This window comes from Geospiza fortis, unplaced genomic scaffold (genome assembly GCF_000277835.1).
Source record: "Geospiza fortis unplaced genomic scaffold, GeoFor_1.0 scaffold98, whole genome shotgun sequence".
NCBI lineage: Eukaryota > Metazoa > Chordata > Aves > Passeriformes > Thraupidae > Geospiza > Geospiza fortis.
In genome coordinates, this window is record NW_005054306.1 from 12,036,024 (window position 1) to 12,058,462 (window position 22,439).

The window sequence follows — 22,439 nt, forward strand, 5'->3', positions numbered from 1 at the left end:
TGGTGTCACCTTTCCTACAAAATTACTGGCCATACATTTAATATTGATTTGAATTTTACATTTAAAAAAGAAAACAAAAATATCAGAGCAGTGTCTTAAAGGGAAATCCCTATCCTTTAAGGAGCACAATCTGTAAATAAAAGGATAGCCTAGTTTTCAGCCTGTGCTTTATTTCAGTGTAGCATTTTGCTAGAGTCCTAACAAGACTAAATGGTATTTTAATTGCTCTTTGTGCCTGAACTTCTCAGAGAACATTTTTGGTTTTTTTGAGGTTTTTTCCTCCTTCTCTCTCCTTCAGTATTTCACCTTCTGGATGTTTTTCAGTCTGTGCCTCTTGCTTTCATGCTGTCATATTTCAGTTCTTCATTTCTCTGCTTTATTTTACCATTTCAGAAGAATAATCAAGTTAAAGCTTCCTCTAATCTCACACCTGCCGCTAAGGCTAAGGTCAGTGCAAAGCCACAGCACCAGAAAGAAGAATTTTATAGAGAAGTGTTGGTATTTTTATTCATTTGGCAAGTATGTTTGTTGTGTGTGCAAGCATCAAATCCAACAAAATTTTAAAAATCCCGTTCCTTCCTCTGTTCAAACAAATGTTTAACTTTTTATCTAACTTTCCTTGCAGTCATGCTGGCCTCGACACAGGCGTGTGAATGGCACAATCTTTGGTGGAGTCTGTGCACCATGCACGTGCTTTGGTCATGCAGATGTGTGTGATGACATCACAGGAGCATGTGTGGTAAGTGTCCCTTCAGGAAACAATGGACGTGGCCAACATCAACCCAATATACCTGTGCAACTGAATTAGTGACCTCTGAGACCTGGAATAATCCAGAAGAAAAAAAACAGTGAGTAACAGAAGAGATCTTTATGTTGAGGTTAAGAATCCCTTCACACCACGATACAGTGTCTTGGACAGTTAAGAAAAGAAAATATTTTATTTATCACATAGGATCTATGTTTTGAAGTAGTAGTTTTAAGGTACAGCTTACAGAAAGCAGCAAATGTATGAATGCTTCTTCGTGCAAGATTTATCTTCCCCTGCCATTTGTCTCCTGCAGAATATTCAGTTTATAGTATGTAGCAGGTAACTTCGTACATTCTGTTCTAGTTTGATGAGATGATATTGTTAATGCCTTCCTTCTTCTAAATTTATAGTAAACCTTGAAGGAATGCTTAATGAATTGTACTTCAGAAAAATAATAAAATCATGATCTCAGTTAAATCAGATTTTTTTTTCTTGTAGATTAGAGAGATTTTACCTACTAATTCAGCAATTAAATGTGTGATATTATCCATAGTAAGCCTACCAGCACACCACTGTTTCCCGCCTGTTCAGTAGCCTTTTGGAATGGGTGAATTATGCTGAATATACTTTTCTGATTGACTTAAGGGCATTTTTAGTTTTATATTGTCTGACATGGCATAAAGCTTGAAACAACATGTCTAATTTCATTAGTCTTGCAGAAGCACAATTTAAGCCAGTGCCAGTTTAGTGGGATATACTCTCATTTCCCTGCAGAATTTCAAGCAGACTCGGTAATGTGCATGTTTCTAAATGTTCCCTTTTATTTCCTTAAGAAAAACCTGCTGGGAAAATGCCAAAATGAAAATTCAAGCTTTTTCCAATATAATTTGGCACTTAGAATTATTACTGTTCTTCCTGTTTTGCTCATAGATGTTTAATTGCCTTGCAGTGCAAAACAAGATATCCTTAATGTGTGGATCAGTGGATTTTTCAAATTGCTTTTTCATGAATAGAAGCTTAAAATTATTCTCAATTTAATTATACTGTAAGCCTCAGAGAAGTACCTAGAATGAAAAACATGTTTGACATGACAGTCATGTTTTGAATCTTTCACTTAATACTCAGTGAAAATGTTTATCACTAGGGTAATGTAGATTTGTGTTTCCTGACAAAATTTTTTTTGCGTTAATGACCGGATTCTCCAGCTACAATGTTTAAAATATTTTTGTGGGATAAAATCAATTAACAGGAGAGAAAAGGAAGGAGGCATCTTGTTTAAGGTATGCCATAACTGTTGACTATTTTGCTTAGGGGTCCATAGCCAGATGTAAGTTCTGAGGTTGTTGGCTTCTGTGTCTTCACGTTTTAGCCCCTGCACAGCTTCCCTGTTTATTTTTGTCTGTAGCACCAGCCTGGATAAAAGAGAAGGCCACGTAGGCTGCATATTGCTTTTTGTGCTTTTTGGTTGGTGTAAGCTGTTGACTCAGGCAGTGGAGCTCCCCCTTCTGATGTTCCAAGGGTGCTGGTGTAAGAGAACACAGCTCTGACAAGGAAGTGGAAAATAACCAGCTGAAGACGCACTTTCATCCTCACATGTTATCAAGCACTCTGTATTTTTTGTTCTGTAGCTTATACTAGATCAGGCTATAGAGAAGAGGTGCACAGGGAGCTTAAAATCAGTTCTGGATTTTCTTACAACTTTGAAAGCACTGTAAGTCAGATCGGTTAGTATCCATGCAGGCTGTTAAACGCCGCTATTCAATTTGGATCATAAGCCTTTTGAAGTGAAAGAGAGAGAAGTCTGAGTGCTGAAAAAGAGAAATGTTTCACATCAAAGGCATTCTTTCTATTGAGGTTTACACAGCCTTTTGGCCTCCTTATTATTATTCATGGTGTTTTCTCAGTAATACAACAGACAATTTAGGCATCTAATTTACTGATATGATACTTCTTTTAGCTCTTCCTTAGCTTTGAAATGTAGTTGAAAAGAAGCTGAAATGTGTTTTTGACTCATGATAAAAGCTCAAATCATCTGCTTCGACACAGGCCTGTATAAAAAGCTCATTTTAACGTATATCTTGCAGTAACCTGCAAAGCCCTTTGATCCCAGAGCAGCCACAGAGAGCTGCACAATACCTTGTTCTCATTACCATTGTGATATACATAACTGCTTTGGTACATAGGCCAATTTGGAACATTCAGAAATATTCTTTTGTACTATTACACACACACATTTACAGTAGCTTTAGTAGGTTGATTAAACCTAAACCTTGTGAAAAGCAAGCACATTTCAAGGCATTTCATTCATTGCAGGATACTATGTTCCTGTTAGTAAGCCCAGAGAAAGTAAATCTTTCTCCCCAAAGATATGGTCAAATTGCCTTAAGTGGGCAGTCCCCAGTGGCATCCTTTTCATATTGTATTCCTCTGTGTATAAACAGCATATACCATGTAGAATGTGGCCGGTGTCAGTGCTGGTGGACGTGTGCTTTAGACAGTGTTTGTCACTGAGCAACAAAATGTCTTTACCCATGTTCATATCCACTGTAACAAAATGATATGTCCTAGCTAAATGCAGTACAGGCGCTCACTCAAGTGAAGATGGGTAAAGCCTCTGCAACATCCTGATTACATTTGTATTGTTACACCAGGAAAGAGAATTGTCTGTTAATCTTGACATTACAGTAGTTTGAAAATGCTAGAAGAGCTTATTCACGCTTCTAAAGGCAGAATACCATTGTCTGGTCTAGACAGCTTGGGAATATACTAAAATAGGCACCCCGACTTACTTTCTTTAGCTGGCTTTAACAGCCTCCCTGGTTGTCTCTGTGACAGGTAGCCTGAGGAAGGGCAGCAGCATGCCAAATGTGCTATCTTGGACTCTGTCATAATCCCTGTATGAAGTTTTATTTTCATCACTAGCATGCTATTCTAAATGTTTCTTTCCATGTTCATACACACTCAGCTGCATATGCTGGAGTGGTTTTCAGTGTGAATTTAGTGTTCCCTGATACTGGGCATAAAGTTCATTTGGTTTCTTCAAAAAAGAGAGAGCTGGCTCAGTAGGAAATGGTGGAAAACACTCTCCAGGACATCAGCAAAGAAATTTGTAGGGAACAAGGTCTGAGTCATGCATAAACTTTTGGACAAAAATAAATCCCACAGTTTTAATTGCACAGAGGTTGTCTAACTGAAGTTTAAAGATGTTCAGAGGTAAAAGAGGCACAGAACATGAATGCATTCAAAATAGTGTGAGACAATTGAAATCATTGTATTGAAATGATGTTGGAATTGAAAGCATAAGTATTTAGACATAAAATTGTTCCTGGCCACAAAGTCTGTGGATCTGTGAAAAAACCCATGGATTTTAACAAACCACTAGATCAATGTGTTGGAACAGCCTCTATTTCCATGGGAATAAAAAGAAAGCAGATATAAGGTACTGAGCAGGTTAGAGAAGTTGGTCAAGATCTATTTTATACCCAGCCTCATGACATGAAAAAAACCTGTGCAGTTTTCCTTTGAACATGAAATTAATATATGAGAGGCTTAAGCACACTTTAAAGAAATAATCTCAGTATAATTAGACATTGCTCATACCAGATGATGTTCAAAACCATGGCTGTACATTTGGCAAGTTTCAAACTGAGATTCAGCCAACTGATATCAAGAAACACAAGTCTTTCATGAGCGTTGATAATATTTTTAGAAGGACTTGTCTACTTCAGTACTTACAGTACTGATCTGTAAATGTGGCAAATTAGCAAGAAGTTTAATGCATCAGTGAAGAGAACAGACAGATCGGGTCACATCTACATACTACATAATCCTTATTCTTTGTTCTGTGAGGTCCAAACTGGCTCAGGGAGATAAGTATAGGATACACAAGATCATTATTTCTCAGATAAACTAACATATACAGTATGGTGTGCTCAGATTTTGGTCCTATATATGTGGGGTTCTCTTTTTTCGTTTGTTTTTAGATTTAAAAATCAATTCATTGCTTTTGAACATGCTGGGGACCATCAGTACAAGTCACTTTTTAAGCACTGCCTCTTGAGGGCACAGGAGCAGGCAATTCCAAAATGTCTGAAGTCCAACAGGGAGAAGGCCAGCTTGGCTGAGCAGGGATCTTCTTTCGGAGATAAGGCAAAAAAGGAAGGTGCACGTGGTGGAAGCAAGGTTAGGTGATGTGGGAGGAATACGGAAATGCTGCTTGCCTCTTAAGGGGAAGATATGGTGGGGTCAAAGCTCAACTGAAGTTGAAGCTGGATGGAAATATGGGGGGCAATAATAAGAGTATTTTAAATAAGTTAATAGCAAGAGGCAGTGCAGAAATAACATTGGCCCACTACAGGGTGAAGATGGTCCCCTCACAAACAGGGATATAGGCAAGGCAGAGATGTTTAATTCTTTCTTTGCCTTTGTCTCCAACACTGATGATGGGCTAAAGGGGTCCCAGTGCCTTGAGCTGAAGGACCACAGCTGTGAGCATGATAAATTCTCAGTGTACCCTGAATTAGTGCAGGATCTACTGGATCCATATAAGTCTATGGACTCTGATGGGAATCATCCAAGAATACTCTGAGAGCTGGCTGGTGTCATCCTGAGGCCTCTCTCAATCATTTTTGAACAGCCTTGGAAATATGGAAAGACCCTAGTTGAGAGGAAGCTGGCTAACATTTCAATTTTCAAAAAAGTTGAGAAGGATGGCGTGGAAACTGTAGGCCTGTCAATCTCATTTCAGTGTACAGTAAAATTATGGAGAAGATTTTTCTAGGAGGTATCGAGAAACCTCAATACCTGGAGGATTGAGGTTTCTCAATACCTCCCACGTATTGAGGATGGTGCAGTCATCAATCACAGCCAGAATGGCTTCATGAGGGGAGAATCTGGCTTATCAAATTTAATTTTCTTTTATGACAAGGTAACCCACTTAGGTGATCAAGGGCAGCCAGTTGATGTAATCTTTCTGGATTTCGGTAAAGCTTTTCATACCATCTCTCACAGGATCCTTCTGGATAAAAATGTCCGGCACATGACTGGATAAACACATCATGCAATGGGTGAGCAGCTGGTTCATGGGTTTGGCACAGAGGGTTGTAGTGAATGGTGTGATATCAGCCAGGCAAGGGAGGGGATTGTCCAATTCTGCTCTGCTCTGAGGCAGCTGCGCCTTGAATATTGTGGGCAGTTTGGGGTGCCGTGACATAAAAAAGACATTAAGCTGTTAGGGAATGTCCAAAGGAGGGCTATGAGGATGGTGAAGGGCCTGGAGGTGAAGCCATAAGATGAGTGGCTGAAGTCAGTTCATCTGTTCAGCCTGGAGGAGACTGAGGGGAGACCTCATTGCAGGTACAACTTCCTTATCAGGGGAAGAGGAGGGGCAGGCACTGGTCTCTTCTCTGTGGTGACCAGCGACAGGACTTGAATGAATGGCTTGGACTTGTGTCAGGAGAGGTTTAGGTTGGATATTAGGAAAAAGGTTCTTCACCCAGAGGGTGGTTGGGCAGTAGAACAGGTTCCCCAGGGCAGTGGTCACAGCACCAAGCCTGATAGAGCTCAAGAGGTGTTTGGACAATGCTGTCAGGTAAGTGTGACTCCTGGGGAGTTCTGAACAGGAACAGGAGTTAGACTTGATGGTCCTACCAGCTGTAGATATTCTATCATTCTGTGATTGTGAGGAATTAGACACAGGGGTCTGAATTGAGTAGGATTAGACACAGTACATGGAAATGACTGATGTTGAAGGGCCAGAAAATACTTCATCAAAGTGAAGGTGGTCATGTCTTTGTAACAAGAAATGGTTTCCTACAAAATGGAAGGTTTCAGGTGTTTTACTTTAAAAAAGCAGAAGCTGCAAGTACCACTCGGCAAGAGATGTGAAGCTTTAAAGTAGTGTATTAGCTTCTCTCACTTTAATAACATCCTTGACATATAAACTGTTCATATTCTTCAAAAACATTAAGATATGTCTGAGGATATTTAAAGCTAAACTTATCACAAAAGAAGAATCCATTATTTTTCAGAAAAAGTACAAATAATTTGACATGATGTCTTTAAAAAGTTGAATTGCAGAGGATTTTTCTTTTGAAACACTTAAATTATTTTTGTCACATCTTCTTTAAAAAACATATTGTTCCTGGCTACTTTTTTGGTATGGCTGGTAGATTCTTTTTAAATGTCAATGCTTGAAATACCAATCAAATGCATTAGTTAACTTATGGAAGTTGATTTTAACCCAGCTGGCTGTTCTAAAGCTATAATTTTAATTGATTAAATGTTTCAATAATTTGGTATTAGCTCACAATCTCCAAATAATGTTAAAATACAGTATTGTGATTGAGGCTTTGATTTCAAATATATGCTGATTGTATGCACTAGCAATAAGAAAGCACCCTTTAAAACAACAAACTATTTCTGAAGGCAAATGCTTTTGACGCCGATGCTTGCATGACTGAAAGGATAATGTGCTTTTTCAGCTGCCCAGGTGCAGAGCATAGTGCAAAATGCTTTGTACAAATCATTGCAATCCTGGAAAGCTGTGAGGAAGGAATCAGTGTTCCTTAGAATATTGTCTGTTTCCTTATTGAGGCTAAATTATGTATTCCAGACAGTAAGGCTGTTAAGTAGCAATCAGCACCATATGCGTGACTTACTAAAATGATAAAATCATTTTAAAGTGTTCCTAAAAAACAATTTTAAATTAAATCTTAAATTTGAAAGTGCCCACACTTAAAGAAAAAAAAAACAAAACAAAACAAAACCAAAAAACCCCCACAAATAAACAAAAACCCAAATGAAAACAAACCTTCAGAATTTTTAAGCTGCAGCTTGGATGAAACATTCTAGATTTGATCTGGCCCATAGTCTAAAACACAGCAGAACACACCCTATTAACAAAAATCTCTCTCATGGCTTTCATTTTGGCCTTTTGAAGTTGGCATATGCTCTTTTAATCCTTTTTTCAGTCCATACCAAGCACATCAATATGCCATTTAGCATCCCAAACCATTCCATCTGCTTTCTCTGTTTCTGCATTGTGAAAGGGCTACGCTTGGGTATCTTGTGTGAAATAGCAGTGAAAGGAGTATTGTGGTGTGCTAGTAATGTGGAGTGAAGAAAGGAAACAGATTAAGCCAGAAAAGTAATTTTTCTGAATTATGGATTCTGTGAAATTCCATAGAGTTTCTAAATCCTATATGGTGAAAGAGAAAAAGAATAGAAAGGGTAATTACTCTTTAAAACTTGGTTCTTACAAGTCATCATGAGAAGCTTTTTCTCACAGAACTGATTTCCATTCTACTAAAAGATTGCTTAATTTGAGATCACCCAAAAGCTATATACAAAAATGCAAATGTAGTACTGCCATTTTTATACTGCATGTTTCATATGCTGAGCTTAATTTCTGCCCTATTATGCAGTCACATAGATGAACACCAAGTGCTGGATAGCACCCTATGCATGATATACTTGTCCTTCCCTCTACTCATGAAGTAGAGGCTGGATTCTATTCTAGCAAATAAGAATTAAGTAATTCAGGCTTTGCTACAGTTTACAAATACTGCTAACCATATACCTTGTAAAATGAACTAATGCACATACATGTCAAAAGTAATAATTCATTTTTGTAAATTATATCATCTGGGCTGTATTTTTGGAATCAACATCTGAAAACAGTTTGTCACAAAATATGGCCTGTTGCAAGATTGCAATACTAATACAGTCTTTGAAAGTTGGTTTTCTTTAAGCAAGCTAAAATAATAATACAGCTGTTGTGTGATGTAAATTTAAAGGTTTTATGTCAAATATTCTTTTTGTTTTACATGGAAAAAAGTTATCCACAAGAACATATGAAGCACTGATTGTGGCAGAAAAAAATAAGGATAAATATTGCAGACCTTTTTCCATATGCAAGTTGTCTAATTGTCAATTTGTACTTACATCTTCTCTTTAGGACTGCAAACACAACACAGGTGGTTCATATTGTGATAGATGCCTGCCTGGCTTCTATGGTGATGCAACTAAAGGGACAGCTGAAGATTGTCAGTTGTGTGCTTGCCCCCTAAATATACCTTCTAACAAGTAAGTTGTGCATTTATTGCATATTGCACTTTTCCCCTTAGTAAACTGCATTATTTCTTAATTTATATTTGTACAGGTATGCTTGAGTTATTTTTTTATTTCAATCAAATAATGTATTCTGCAATATGAACTTTTATTTTTACAATTGTACAAAGTGCTTAACTCTGCAGATGAAGACAAAATCTGGATGAGACTAAGGCAGAAAGAACAACACAGAACTTGGATGATTGCTTTTCAAATTAATAACTAGCATTTGCTTTTCTGTCCTCCTTAAGGGTAGTTGTTTCTAGTTTTAAAGCTAAATTGGCAGATTTGACATGAGCTTTTTCTGCTTTTACTTTTCCTTTTCTCTTAGTCTACATTATGTGATTTGTTTGGAATTTGAATTCATCCTTAGATCTTGTAAGTGAAATTATTTTGTCAGCATATCTCAGAAAAAATACTGTAAATTTGTATTATTAAATAAAAATACAAGTGGAAAGTTATTCAACATTCTAATCTAAGAACCAAAGTTTCCTTCGTTACAAAAGCTTGTCTATGGTGCTCCATCGCTTAACTTAATAGATAAACAAAGTGGCTTGAACACTTTTTATTGGTTTTATCACAGACAGTACCTGGAAAATAATAGTGCCAAATGCATTTTACATGATGTACCTGAATAAAACTGTTCTGAATCTTGTCTGTGGCATTGCATCCTATTAAAATTGCACTGATCAGAGCTGGAATAGTCTAAGCACTTATGAGCGGAAATTCCAGGGGATTGTAGAATGGGAGCCTGCCTTCCTGTTAACACAGCTCCAGAGTTGGTTTTATTAGATACATATATATGGGTTTTTTATATCTGCTGCTCAGGCACGGCTCCTCTGACATTCTCATTACTTGGTATTTCCTTGCCTCAGTAGTCAATTATCTTTCTCTTGTTTGAGAACACTGTGCTGACAAAGAAGGAAAAACACTATCACATTTCTGTCTTGCACAGATGTGCAACAAACCAAGTCAAATAGATTGAATTTAGGTTATGATTGGCAAAATGCCTGGAGACCTCCATTACACAGTCATCATAGTTCTGGGTGCTTTACTTTCCTTTTGTGAAGTTAACAGTCCCCTTTCTAATATTTAGTTTTCTTGAAAAATAAAATAGGTACAGAACAAGCACAAAGTATAAATGTTCTTTCAACTGTGAAACTGTGTGAGTCTTGAAGTCTACAAAGTTTAGCTTTGTAGAACTTGTTGAAAGGTTCAAACTGTCATGATGTTACAGTCTAGACCAATTATTAAATTTGTTTTTGAGGAAAAAAGAGGTTTTAAAGATTTAATGTGCTATCTCAACGCTATTAAAATACTTCTTTACTTTCTTACTTAGTTGCCAATGAGTTTCTTATGCTAGGGATAATATTTTCAAACAATTCAGATACCTTCATGTGAAAAACAAACTTTTACCAAGTTTGTGTCACTGTAGAGATGTAGGATATATGTTCTTTCTGAGTAAGTGAACAAGTGACTAATTGTATGTTCAAATTATTATACATAGCTGTGTATAGATTTTAATTCCTGAAGTATTTACTTCCTAACATGATATGACAAGTCATCAGTAGGTTTCTATGCTTAATACTAAGTTCCCACTGCATAGAGAATATTGTCCATGTAATGAGCCTGTGAGATGTATTTCTATTAAGCAATAAGTTTTATATTTTGTAGCAGAGTCTCATTTATTTATGATGTTTATAGTGGTTCCCTTCACTGTTCTCACAGCACCTTTGCAATGCCACATAAAGTGGAGAACTGTTCTAACAGTTGTAGAAATGGTGTGGTGATTGTGTTGTTCTGTCGTTGACTTCTGTGGATTTAGCTGCTGCTAATTCCCTTTCCTGTTTCCTAATGGCATGAGTTTCCATATGCAGTCACTGAAGCCAATCATGTGCCTTCTGAAGCACAGCAGTCATAAATGGCTTGCCATATGTCAGAAAAGAGCACTTGGCCAAAATCAGGAAACTAAAATTAAGTTGTCTAATGTTTTCTACATTCTGGGTTGTATTTTCTTCTTTTTGCAAATATCTTCATATATGTGCTTATGGGATGCAGATGAAATCAATACCCATGTTATAAATGGTTATTCAATGAACACAACTCCTTCATCCTATGTCTTCTTGTAAACATACCACTCTTAGAAACTTAGTCCTCAAGCAGTTTCAAATGAATTTTTTTTCCCCCATAATTTCTAAAAACTATAGATGTTTGGGATAATTACTGCTCTTCTTTTGATGTAGGCATAAATTTAATATATGTAGCAAAGACTTTGACAGGAATGCTTTATCACTGGAAATGGGAGATAGAAGATGTCTCACTCAGCCTGGGAAAGTCAGGAGTAAATTCATAGCACATGAACTGGGAATTTGGGTTGGTCTAAGTATTTTAATTTTTTCTTGGAAAATTAGATAAAATCACAAACATATTGTCAGGGGGTGTTTTCTGTAACACACTAGGAAGCTTGTAGGTTGCCCTGTCTCCCCACACAGACTTATCACATGCATACCCATACTGTATATTCATACTTGTCCTGTGTCCTGACTCGTACTGGTATTGTTGCCATATGGGAAAACCATAAAGAGCAATGATAAATCAAGAGGGGGAACTATAATTTTTTGAAACTTGTTTTGACAAATCAATACTCACAGTTCATTAGTGTTTAGCACTAGTGAGTAATGAGATTCTCAATAATCAGGAAGATAAACTCTTCTCAGCCTGCTATCATACATTTCCCGAACAGCACGCAGATGGGAATTTCTCAATATATTAATGTTTATTGTTGAAATGTGGTCCAACTATTAAGTCACAGAAAGAATCAAGGTCTGAGCAAGGTCTGAGCATAACCCTTAAAACATAGAAATTCTACTGTTCACCATTATTGCTTAGTAATAATAAGTACATTATCATTATTATTACTATCGTAATCATCCTTACAATTATTATCTTTATTATATTTAAAATTTATGCAGTTAAATTCAGAGCTCTTTGAGGAACTTTGGTACAGTCAATTTTGTACAATGGTATAATGAGCTGTCATAGCATCTCTACTGAGTGACAAGCAGGAACTTCAAGTAAGTCAGGTGCTGCTGATTATATTCAATGATAATGTGTCCTTTCATTGCTATTAAAAAAAGAATGAACAATTATTGTTTCTTCAACTGACTCTTCCTCCATTTGTGAATCTATTATTAAGTAAATGACGTTGCAAAATAACACGAACATAATCCTTATTGGAAAGAGAAAAATCACAGCACCTGTCTTTATTTATTGGACCTGACCATCCCATGTTTTTCTTACTGGTCTCTTGTATTGGTGGGATAACACAGAATAAAGAATAACTGAGGACAGATCACAGGATGGATGACTCCTGAGAAGTGGGGTCCAGTCACCAGCAGCTAATCACATTAAATGATGCTAATTAAGATTTTCTGTCCTCCCTGGGCCTATTACTTTCCAGAAACTGTCATGGTATATCGTTCTTTAATATATCCAAGGTCAGATTATATCTATTTGTTATTATTGTAGCACGCACTGTTATCTTGAATATACCTTCCTTCTGCTGTCTTTGTTGGAGCGATTCTATTGCTTCTCAAATTCTCTTTTCCTATGTTATAAAAGGTAATTTAGCATCTTTTTTTCACATAGGTGCTTTGTTTTCCCCCTTTGAATAGTCATTCTGCTATGCACCTACAGCCGGTCTTTTATTTCTTTTTTTTTCCTTTTTCTATTTTTCTATTTAGTTGACCAGAATTGATTGCCATTATTTAGACGAGGCTTTATAAAGATGCTCATATGTCTCTGTCTCTAATAATCATTACAGAATTACAGAAGAACAGATTGCCTCTTTTTCTGTGTAGTATCAGTGTGTCAGGAGGTTTCTTCAGAAAAGTGGGTTAAGGGAGAAGGATTATGGAAAGCAAGATGCGGACAGTGAAGGAACACAGTTCAGAGTTAAACACAGGCATTGAGATGCAGAGCTTGCAAATGGCTACAGTATCCTTATTTATTTAAAAAAAAAATGAGAAAAAAAAAAGCCAAACCAGCCAAAAATAATTAGAGCATAACAAAGAGGTAAAACTTTCTAGTCTGCAAGCTATTCTTAAACTTCAACATGCCTGTGTGGCCTGTTGCTTGAGGTCATTGGCACTCGATTAACTCAAATACACTCTCTGGGAAGCCGTACCAGATATTTCCCATGTTGCCCCTCCCCTTTCTTGTTCACTGGGTTCCTTTCACAGCTGACTATACACAAAGTTAACTGAGCTTTTAATCGGTTGTCCTTCAGAAAGATTTATATAGGGGCCACGTTATGGCACAGATTGTTTTGCCAGCCCCTCGGGGGCACAAACAAGCAGCTGTACATTCCTGCCTTTTTAATGGTATCCAGACCACTCACTGGCAGGCTCAAGTCCCGTAATAACAGGCTATTGGGATGCTGCCATCCGCTGCTCTATATTCAGTGTTGCAGAAATAGCAGAGTCATTCCAAATTCAATTTGCTGGAGTCGAACTTAAGCCCCATGTCCTAGAGCAGAATCACTTCTACTGGGCACTGTTTTGCAAATTAACAATCTCTGAAGTGGGAAGAGAGCTATGCTGCTAACCATATTTTCTTTATGTTTCTTCCTTGTCCCTCTTCTTTCTCAATACCAACAACACAGCTTTAGCCCAACATGTCATTTTGACCGACATCGTGGATTAATGTGTGATGAATGCCCAGCTGGCTACGTGGGACCACGCTGTGAAAGGTAAGCAGGCACCATGCTTTTAGTCATATGAAACAAAAGCACTGTTCACACGGAACTGTTCTACCCTTTATTACCTCCCCTTCTCATCCCTATTCCTGTTCTGAAACTCACTGAAAAAATTCCTGTGCATTTTCCTCTGATACTGGATCCATGAATTTGTGTTTTTCTTATGCTTGTTTCACTGTTTTATGGTAAAATGTAAGGTTTTCAAGAAGCATTTGCTGATAACTAAGAGTCTTTGTTAAAAAAGTTGCTTCTAGCTTTTCTGTCACTCTTCTGAGATTTTTGTAAACCTTTTGTCTCTTTTGTCATTTGAATGTTTAGAACATGGTCATTCAAATATGCAGTTAATTACTGATGCTTCACTTACAGAAGTTAATATGCAGTGAAAATACAGCTCTTCTAATAAGTTACTTGTAGATTTTAATTGTTTTTTAAAAGAATATTTTACATTTTTGTTGCTTCTCATTTTCTGTTGTGGTCTTTATTTAGCAAGTAGAACAAAGTAGGTTTTAATGACAAAAAACAATAATTCTTCTTGCTCAAATACATAGAGAAATTCAATATGTATTTCCTACACTTATTGCTAGCTTTACAAAGGCATTATGCTGAAAGGATCATGTGGAGAATTTAAATGAAACAAAGAGCTGGTGTGAGTTCTGGTGCTAAGCTCCCAGGAACCCCCTTCCACAGGAGGTGAGACCACATAGGCAAGGGATATCACCACGGTATCTGCATGCCTTTGGTCCCTTGGGATTTCACATGGATGGAACAGATTTCAAGAGCAGTTAGTGTGCCAGGGACCTCTGCTAGCTGTTTGGAGGTCATGATGAATCAGTGTTGGCTTTGTCTGCATGATCTCAGTCCGCTGTGACCCTGCCAATGACACCTTTTTAGGAGGAGCTTGGGGAGCCAGAGAACTGTGTAACACCTAGCTAGACAGTTAAGGGGCATGGAAACATGGCCCTTGTGTTTCTTAGTAGGCTCTTGCCATTTGGCACTTGCCTGAGCTGCTTGAAGGATTTTTCAAGGCAAACCCTAAAAAAAGGTAAGGCTTCTGAATGAAGCCTTAAAATACTCAGGCTGGGATGAGAAAAAGTGGGAATAAACCAAGAGTAAGAGAAAACCAGAAAAGCAGAAACCTGACCATACGCTGTGAATCTCCCTATAGGCCCCTCTTTCCAATTTACAACTACTTCCTTTTAAATCTCCTGTTGTGCTATATCTGTCCTGAAGTGAGAGTGCAGGCTGTCACCTGTTTCCACCCATCATCACTGAGTCTGCTCCTGCTGCTGCTATTTCTGCCTGTCTTTTCCTGTCTGTCTGGGAAGTCATCACCTTCTTTCAGCTAGTGGGCTGTGAAGTTAATGACGGCAGGAATAAATCACATCAAGAGCACTTTGGTGGCAGTTTGTCAATGCAGGGTCATTGACAGCTTCCATTAGCAACAAGTGCTGTTTCTGAGAGGAGCACAGGCTGTAGATGCAGTAGGACAGAGTCTGAATAAATGGCTAAATTGGATTTTAGCCTGATCTCCTAAGGAAATGAGGCTACTGTGATCCTTTTGTGCATGTCTCCCTGGCTGCCTGCGAAGTCATCTGCGCTTGTAGGTCAATTTCAACTAAATTTGGCAGAAGGTAGGAGGGCTGAAAGATTATAATTGTTCCCGAAGGTTTTATGAAAAGAAGTGGCTGAATAGAGGTTAATAAATCAGGACATATCATAGCTAAGGGGGAGAATACTGTGTGAACTCACACCTGATTAAACAGATAGAGAGAGAACAAGAGAGATTGCTAAATGTTCTGCCCATAAGAAAACTTTCACAGGGCAAGGAAAAAGTGCTGCTGTAGCCTGAGGGATTACTCCCTGCTGAGTAGCAACATCCTGCAGCAAATAATCAGCCCTTAGCCTTGTAACCGTGAGATATAAATCCACTGGAAATTAGGCCATTAATTCCAAAGCTCACAGAACTATTTGCTTTTAATTGTAACAAGTTGTTTTAAAATGTCTGCAGCTGTCAATAATAATGATCAGGAGAAAGCATGTTGCATTTTGCTATTAGCAGTGGTTGTATAATTGCTGAGAGAGTTTGCATGAAATTCTCTTTCATTTTAGCAACTACAAAGTGACAAGTGATCTGAGCCACGTGATTCATTAGCTGAACAATCCTAAATTACCATGACATAATAAGTGTTATGAAGTGAGTGTGCAGCACTGTACTTATTTGGCCTAAAAATATATCCTCTGTCCCCTAGGGAGATATATATATATCTATCTGATTTGTAAAATGTCAAGAAAAAATTGCTACTTCTCTCACTGGAACTCTCAGGAAAATGGTGCCATAATTGCTTAATATTCTGAGGGGTCCAGATCATAACACCATCAAAATAATTGCAGATATAAACTGTGTTGGGAGTTGTCATATGTCTCTAATTGTAGAGAGAGCTCAGCTTTCCCATGTAATGTTTTTCCCTAAAAAATTAGACATGAGTTTTCTTTCCTTTGCTCACTGGTCACTTTTCCAAAGGTGTATGAAATAGTCTGGACATTCTCTTAACTTCATCAAAAGGATGTATGAGAATGACAAAAGGTTGTCTTTTTAGCCCAGCACATTTACAGGATGGTGATATCCATTTTCCAAATACAGTCTTGATAGGGAAAAGAAGCAAAATAGGCGAGAAGCTGGCTTTTCCTGTAGGACTCCATAATTTATGTGCATGGATCGAGTGACCTTTCCCTCCTAGAAGGAGGGTCAGTGTCCCTCATGTGTGAGCAGAAGGGTGAGCTGACCCATGTCCTTCTTTGCCCCCACCTCCTCCATTCTTGAAGTCTAGCACAGAGTGCCACCAGCCGCAGCCTCCCGTGAGAACTGTGGCTTCAAACTGCTGCTCACTGTAGCAAATATAATTCTTCCACTCGTGCCAGAGCAGCAAGCCTGTGTTGCAGTACTGATGGGAAAAGGGTCAAACATTTCAGGAGATTTGGTACAACAAATGTGTTACACAGGATTGTTTGCAGCTTGCAAAGGTAGGCATTCTGACATTAGAAAATGCAAGATTTATAGTTGGTCACACAACAATAACATCTGTGCTGTGCACCTGAGTTAAGATATCTCACTGCGTGCTCACAAGCCATTTCTCCACAGAGCTTTTGCCTGATTTTGTTCACAGGTTGAATGCACATAAATTTCAAAGGCTCTGTAAAAATAGTACTTCCAGACTTTAAAGTGTTTGGATTTGCAGGCTTAATTAACTCTGTCACAAGGGGGTTTTTTTTCCCAGTAAATATAAAGAAATGTATAAAATAGGCCTGCATTTCTGTGCATCTATGTGTATATACAGAGCATCATACAGACTCATATGAGGAATATTAACTCCATACTGACCAGGCTCAGTACACATGCATACACATATTTATTAGTAGTAGCCCTGTCTTTGGCATCATTTATGCTAAATAAAAGCAGTGTCACTCACATACACACCTGCATTTGAGAATAGAAAAGGAATGTATTAACACAATCTTTTTTGCTGCTTTTACTCCTATTTTTGTTTATTTTTTTTTAATCTCAGAGGTGTTATGTTGTAGTTAGAAGTCATTTTTTTACATGTATTTTGTGTAATGCATAAAAGTAATTTTCCATGCCACATACTTATTGGTGTTTTTTAATCTAAACCTTCCCAAATATATAATGCTTTGAACCTGAGAAAAGAAGCTGAAGTAGGAATATCCTTAAGGGAATTAAGATGGAGCTAAGCAAAGTGGATTTTTTTTAATCTTCCCCTGCAAGTTCAGGAGAAGTGGTAGAAAAAGAGGAAGAATTTACAGAGATACAGGTACACATTTCTCTTTTCAGCTTTAACTGGTTTACCCCTACTTTCAGGATCATCTTCAGATGGATTTGAGATTATGTATGTGCATAAGTAAAATGTGGTGTGGTGATGGTAGTGGGTTTTTCTAATTTTAATTATTGTAGTGTAAATTGATGAGAATACAAAGAGTTATTGAGGTCTCCTGCTGTTAATAGGAGGAAATTATTAGCAGTGCGTTTCACATAAATCTTTGGAGTATTCGTTCTGTGAACTGCTTGGTTTCTGTGAATGCTGTCAAATACAGAACTAACACCTAAATGAGAGTGAAAGAAGAAAACAAACACACATTAAGTGAAGTCAAATAGATTGGTGGGACCAGGAGATACAAATCTATGACAAACACACCAGGAGTATGTTAGAAAAGCATGAGTTAACTTCAGATGTAATCTACTTTAGGTAAATTAAGGTAACTGCATAAATTATCCAGATACTCTGGTTTTGATAAAATGTGGCTATTAATTGTTACATATTAAGATACATTCTTAGGCTTTGTAACTGAGATAATGTCACTGAAAAAAAGCCGATTTATTTTGGCAAAGTTAAGATAAAAATTAGTCTTTTGTCATAGCTGAGATATCCTCCATCAAAGAAAAAAATATCTCTTCCTTTGCAGGAAATACAATAAATTGCTACCTTTATGACAGGTTCTGAAAATAAAATATCTGAATTATTCTAATGACAAGATTTTGATGTCTTGTTGCTATGAAGAGGTAATTTTGAGAGATGACTGTACTACAGGAGTGGGCTAGATCGTGGAAATTTTACTCCTGAGTGCTTACATGCAACCAAACCACTGGACGGTTTATACATATTATTGGTTTGTGGGCTGTATCATGGATATCTTGAGAGAATGGAAAAAAATCCTATTTTGTGTAAAATTACAAAAAAACTGCTCAATTAGTTCCCACTATTTTTTCCTCTCTGCTCTCAGTTATCCAGTTTTTATAATCTTTATGATCTTTGTTGATGATATTGAATAATATTTAGTGCATGTTTAGACAGCTTTGCTTAACACCCAATTAAAAGCATTATGAGATACTCTGGAAGCAAGGAAAAGGATGAACTTGATGCACACAAGAGTGACAGCAGTGGAGCTCTGTGTTCCTGCATTACAATGATACAAAAAATCTTTCCTCAACCGTGCTCTCCAGTACTACTACAGAGTAGAAAGGATATCTGTGTACCTTAAAACTGCATTCAAACTGACTTTAAAATAGTAGGAAAAATTATTTTCTGCAATGTGCTTTATGTACTTTCTGTTTTTATACTAATTGGAGCTCATCTGAGATGCAGATGAATAAATTCATTAGCCAGAACTGTGCAATTTTTCTTTCCTTTTTCTTTGCTATCTACAAGTTGCTTTTACTTTGAAGTATGAGCAAATGTAACAGAAAGGGAAAGCAGAGCAGAATATAAATAGGAATTACGCTGTGAGATTAGTAGAAATTTACTTTAAATACAGACTCATGTTAGGTCAGATTCACTAACCTGCTTTACATGGTACTCACAGAAAATTGCAGTTGGCAAGGCAGAAAAGGATGTGATATTCTCAAACAATTCTCTTAAAATATGAAAGCTGTAGTACGCAACAGCATAGTTCCTGTGCTAATGAACAATCTTTTTTGTTAGATTGCCCATACACAGATATTAGAAATCCATTAATTAAGCAAATCTCACCATGCAGTAGATCAGGGGAAGTCTAAGTCAGGGGATGGATCTTGTTAAGTAAACAAATATATGTCTTTATTACATTCTTAAAGTGTTTTTCTAAACTAAAGAAGTTTTTAAGGTGGAGGGAAAAAAGATCATCAGGCTTGCTGGTGATTGAGTACAGAACATCGATAGAGAATGTGCTAAAATACAAACTATATCTAACATAGAGTCATAGAATATTTTGGATTGGAAGGGACCTTTCAAGGTCATGTAGTCCAACCCCCCTTCCTCCAGAGTGCCACTAAGATTTCTTGCTATGCTTTGTGTCACCTTCAGTGCCAGTGACAAGATTTTTCTCCCACTGAAGTCTAATTGCTAGCAGAACTGGCAGGATTTCAGCTGGTACTGTGTCTACAGTGTTGTTAAAAAAGAGGAGAGAGAAAGAAAAAAGATGCTTAAGCCAGACCTGAGAGAAGATCAAATCATTTTTGGTGGTTAGGGAGGCAACATAATTAAATATTTCTAATGAGAGGATTATTTAAGGGTCCTAACTGATGATGTCTTTTACCATAGGTGTGCAGAAGGCTATTTTGGACAACCTTTAATACCAGGAGGATCATGCCAACCATGCCAGTGTAATGACAACCTTGACTTCTCCGTTCCTGGCAGCTGTGACAGCTTGTCTGGTGCTTGTCTGATATGTAAGCCAGGTACAACAGGCCAATATTGTGAGAGGTGTGCTGATGGATATTTTGGTGATGCTCTTCATGCAAGGAACTGTCAACGTAAGTCACGAACTTTTACAGCTCCTGACAGTATTGATCTATCTTATAACTTTGATCCTGAGAGGAAGATTGTGCCTCTGAATGTGTGAGCAAGAGAATGATACAGCTCTAATAATGAGACTGTGCATCTGCATCTAGAAAGGGAGGCTTTAAACTAAATAGAAAGAAGATCTTTTTAAAAAAAGCTCTGGTTGAAGCAGACATGGAAAGTAAACAATGGAGCATTGTATGGGTGCAAAGGTTATACTTAATGTCAGATCTACAAAAATAAATACAAATAAATGAAAACTATTCACTAAAAATGCTGTAAGCTACCCAGAAAAATCCTGTTCTCTTGTAAGACTGAAAGGAGGGAGTGATGTTTCAGTTTCAGGGTCCAGATCTGGCAGCATTTGTAATCTGCTTCCCACTTATATAACCTCAGTAAAAGTTGGGAGGTGCTACTGCTTGCAGGTCAAGATTCTCCCACCTGCCAATCAGACCCTAAAATCTCCAGACAATTTTTCTAAAATGCTCTGGAGGAAGATACCTGGCACTGCAGCAAGCTACCAATTCTCAGCTGAGTGGTGACATGTTATTCAACTACCAGCCCCAGCATATCTTTCCCCATAGTGATTGCAAAAAATTATTCAGTGGAGATGAAAGATTTGGTAGCTTTTCTTTCTATAGGAGGCAGTGGCTCTCTCTCTGAGCTGTTGCTGGCATAATTCAGAATGCAGAACAAGTGCTTTTAACTTAAAAACATTTGTCACATACTCTTCCTTCACATTCTGAGAAGTGGAATAAAACAAGTTACGAACTGTCCTGAAAGAACCGAGCATTTTATTTCACTGTCACAAGGATTTATTCCTGTTTGGTCCATTGCAATAAAGACAAGAGTAACGTCACTGAGTACAAAGGTGTTATAGCAGGATAAAATTATAAAATTATACAAGTAAAAGAGCTGGGCCATTGCTTACTGCTCTGTGTGAGGGAACATGGGGACCATGTCTGCAGTATGTGTTGTGAGCAGAGAAGTCTGATGTCTGAGGCACTGACATCCATTTCCAGAACTTGCCATCTAAAAGTGAAAATCCGAGGTTATGTTGGACCTCCAGAGAGTCTATGGGAACTAACAAGATGCAGAACATCACCATGTTTCTCAGATAAGGGCAATAAACACTGATGTACACGAAGTCATAGATAACCCTGAAGACATACCTATGTAAGTGATTTCTGTAACTACTTTACACAATGCCAGAAAAAAATTGAATAATCCTATATATTCTCTCCATAAGTTAACAGGTCATGATGAATGATGTCATATAAGTTACAATGTTAAGTGTAGAAAGTGATTTAAGAAGAAGTATATATCAGAAATCACAGCTTCCAGTACCTTGTCACTATTCTTGAGTCATCAATATGACTGGTGCTTTGACCATTTCCACAGTAGTGACAGGTCCATGAGAAAGAGATTTTATAAGAGGGGAATTTGGAAAACATACAACAAAAAATATTGAAAAGAAATGCATGTTTAATGTTGAATTATGAGATTTGCTTTTGTTGTTCATATCATTGACAAGGAGAGCCCCCTAATGTATTCATATCCTTGTGCTTGCAGTTACCTTGTATTCATCTACTCTCTGCCTTTCATGTGGGTTTTCTTCTTTGCATATGATTTTTTATTTCCTTTGCAGACTTCCATGAAGTCTGCCCTGCAGCAACAATATCAGAGGAACTGTGCCTTTGCTTTGTTGTTTTCAATTTTATTCCTTATTAAAAAGCCAAATCCAAGAGTATTGCAAAGCATGAATTTTCTTTCAAATTATTGTTTGAAATGTCTCTTGCTCTTTCTCAGTACAGTGCTGTTGTGTGCATTAACCATTTCAAATGACAGTACAGCTTTATATCATCATAACATCTCTGAATTTTTTTGCGTGTCTCTACAAAACCATAAATCTAAGAACAACGAGCAAATGTCCTAAGTTTATTTGATTTGATTCTAGTGGGTTGTTTTTTGGAGTGAGACAGCACAGTATGCTGAAGCAAATACCTGGAGGTTGAGCTGATGGCAATAAAGCTCAGTGTCACAAGATGAATTAAAGCAAATAATCAAGTCTGCTTGTTTCAGTGTATAGGTATTACTGTTGTAGGAGAATAAGTGTGTAGCTTGATCATAAATACAAACTCATAAATATTTATAGAAATCTAGAGAGAATGAAGGGTCTTGACCAGTGTCTTTTGGGAAGAAATTATGACAAATTTCTCCAACAGGCTACATTGTATTATAACAGCTATTTGGAGGTTTGGACAAGAGCTAATTTTCCCAGTAGAGGTGAATGAATGGGAAGGCTCTAGGTGCAATAAGTGCAATTTATCAGATTGAGTAACAGTTTATTAGCTGAATAGCCCTGACTGTATGTTTCTTCTCTATGTACATACTGCCAGAGCCAAGAAAAACAATCAAAGTCCTGATATTCCAAATTCTCCCTTACCACTGCATTGCACTCAGTCATCTGTGACTGAGTTAAGACACCATGGAGTGC

General features: G+C 37.4%; 1 protein-coding gene across 1 annotated transcript in view; it reads left to right on the forward strand.

Moving 5' to 3' along the window:
* The window catches only part of LAMA2 (laminin subunit alpha 2), a 254,316-nt gene that overhangs the window by 109,010 nt on the left and 122,867 nt on the right, over positions 1-22,439 (forward strand). Inside the window, exons 16-19 of the mRNA XM_031066728.1 lie at positions 626-739; positions 8,706-8,833; positions 13,521-13,607; positions 19,703-19,914. Of these exons, the coding sequence (XP_030922588.1) occupies positions 626-739; positions 8,706-8,833; positions 13,521-13,607; positions 19,703-19,914 (541 nt within the window). The remainder of the gene's footprint in view (positions 1-625; positions 740-8,705; positions 8,834-13,520; positions 13,608-19,702; positions 19,915-22,439) is intronic.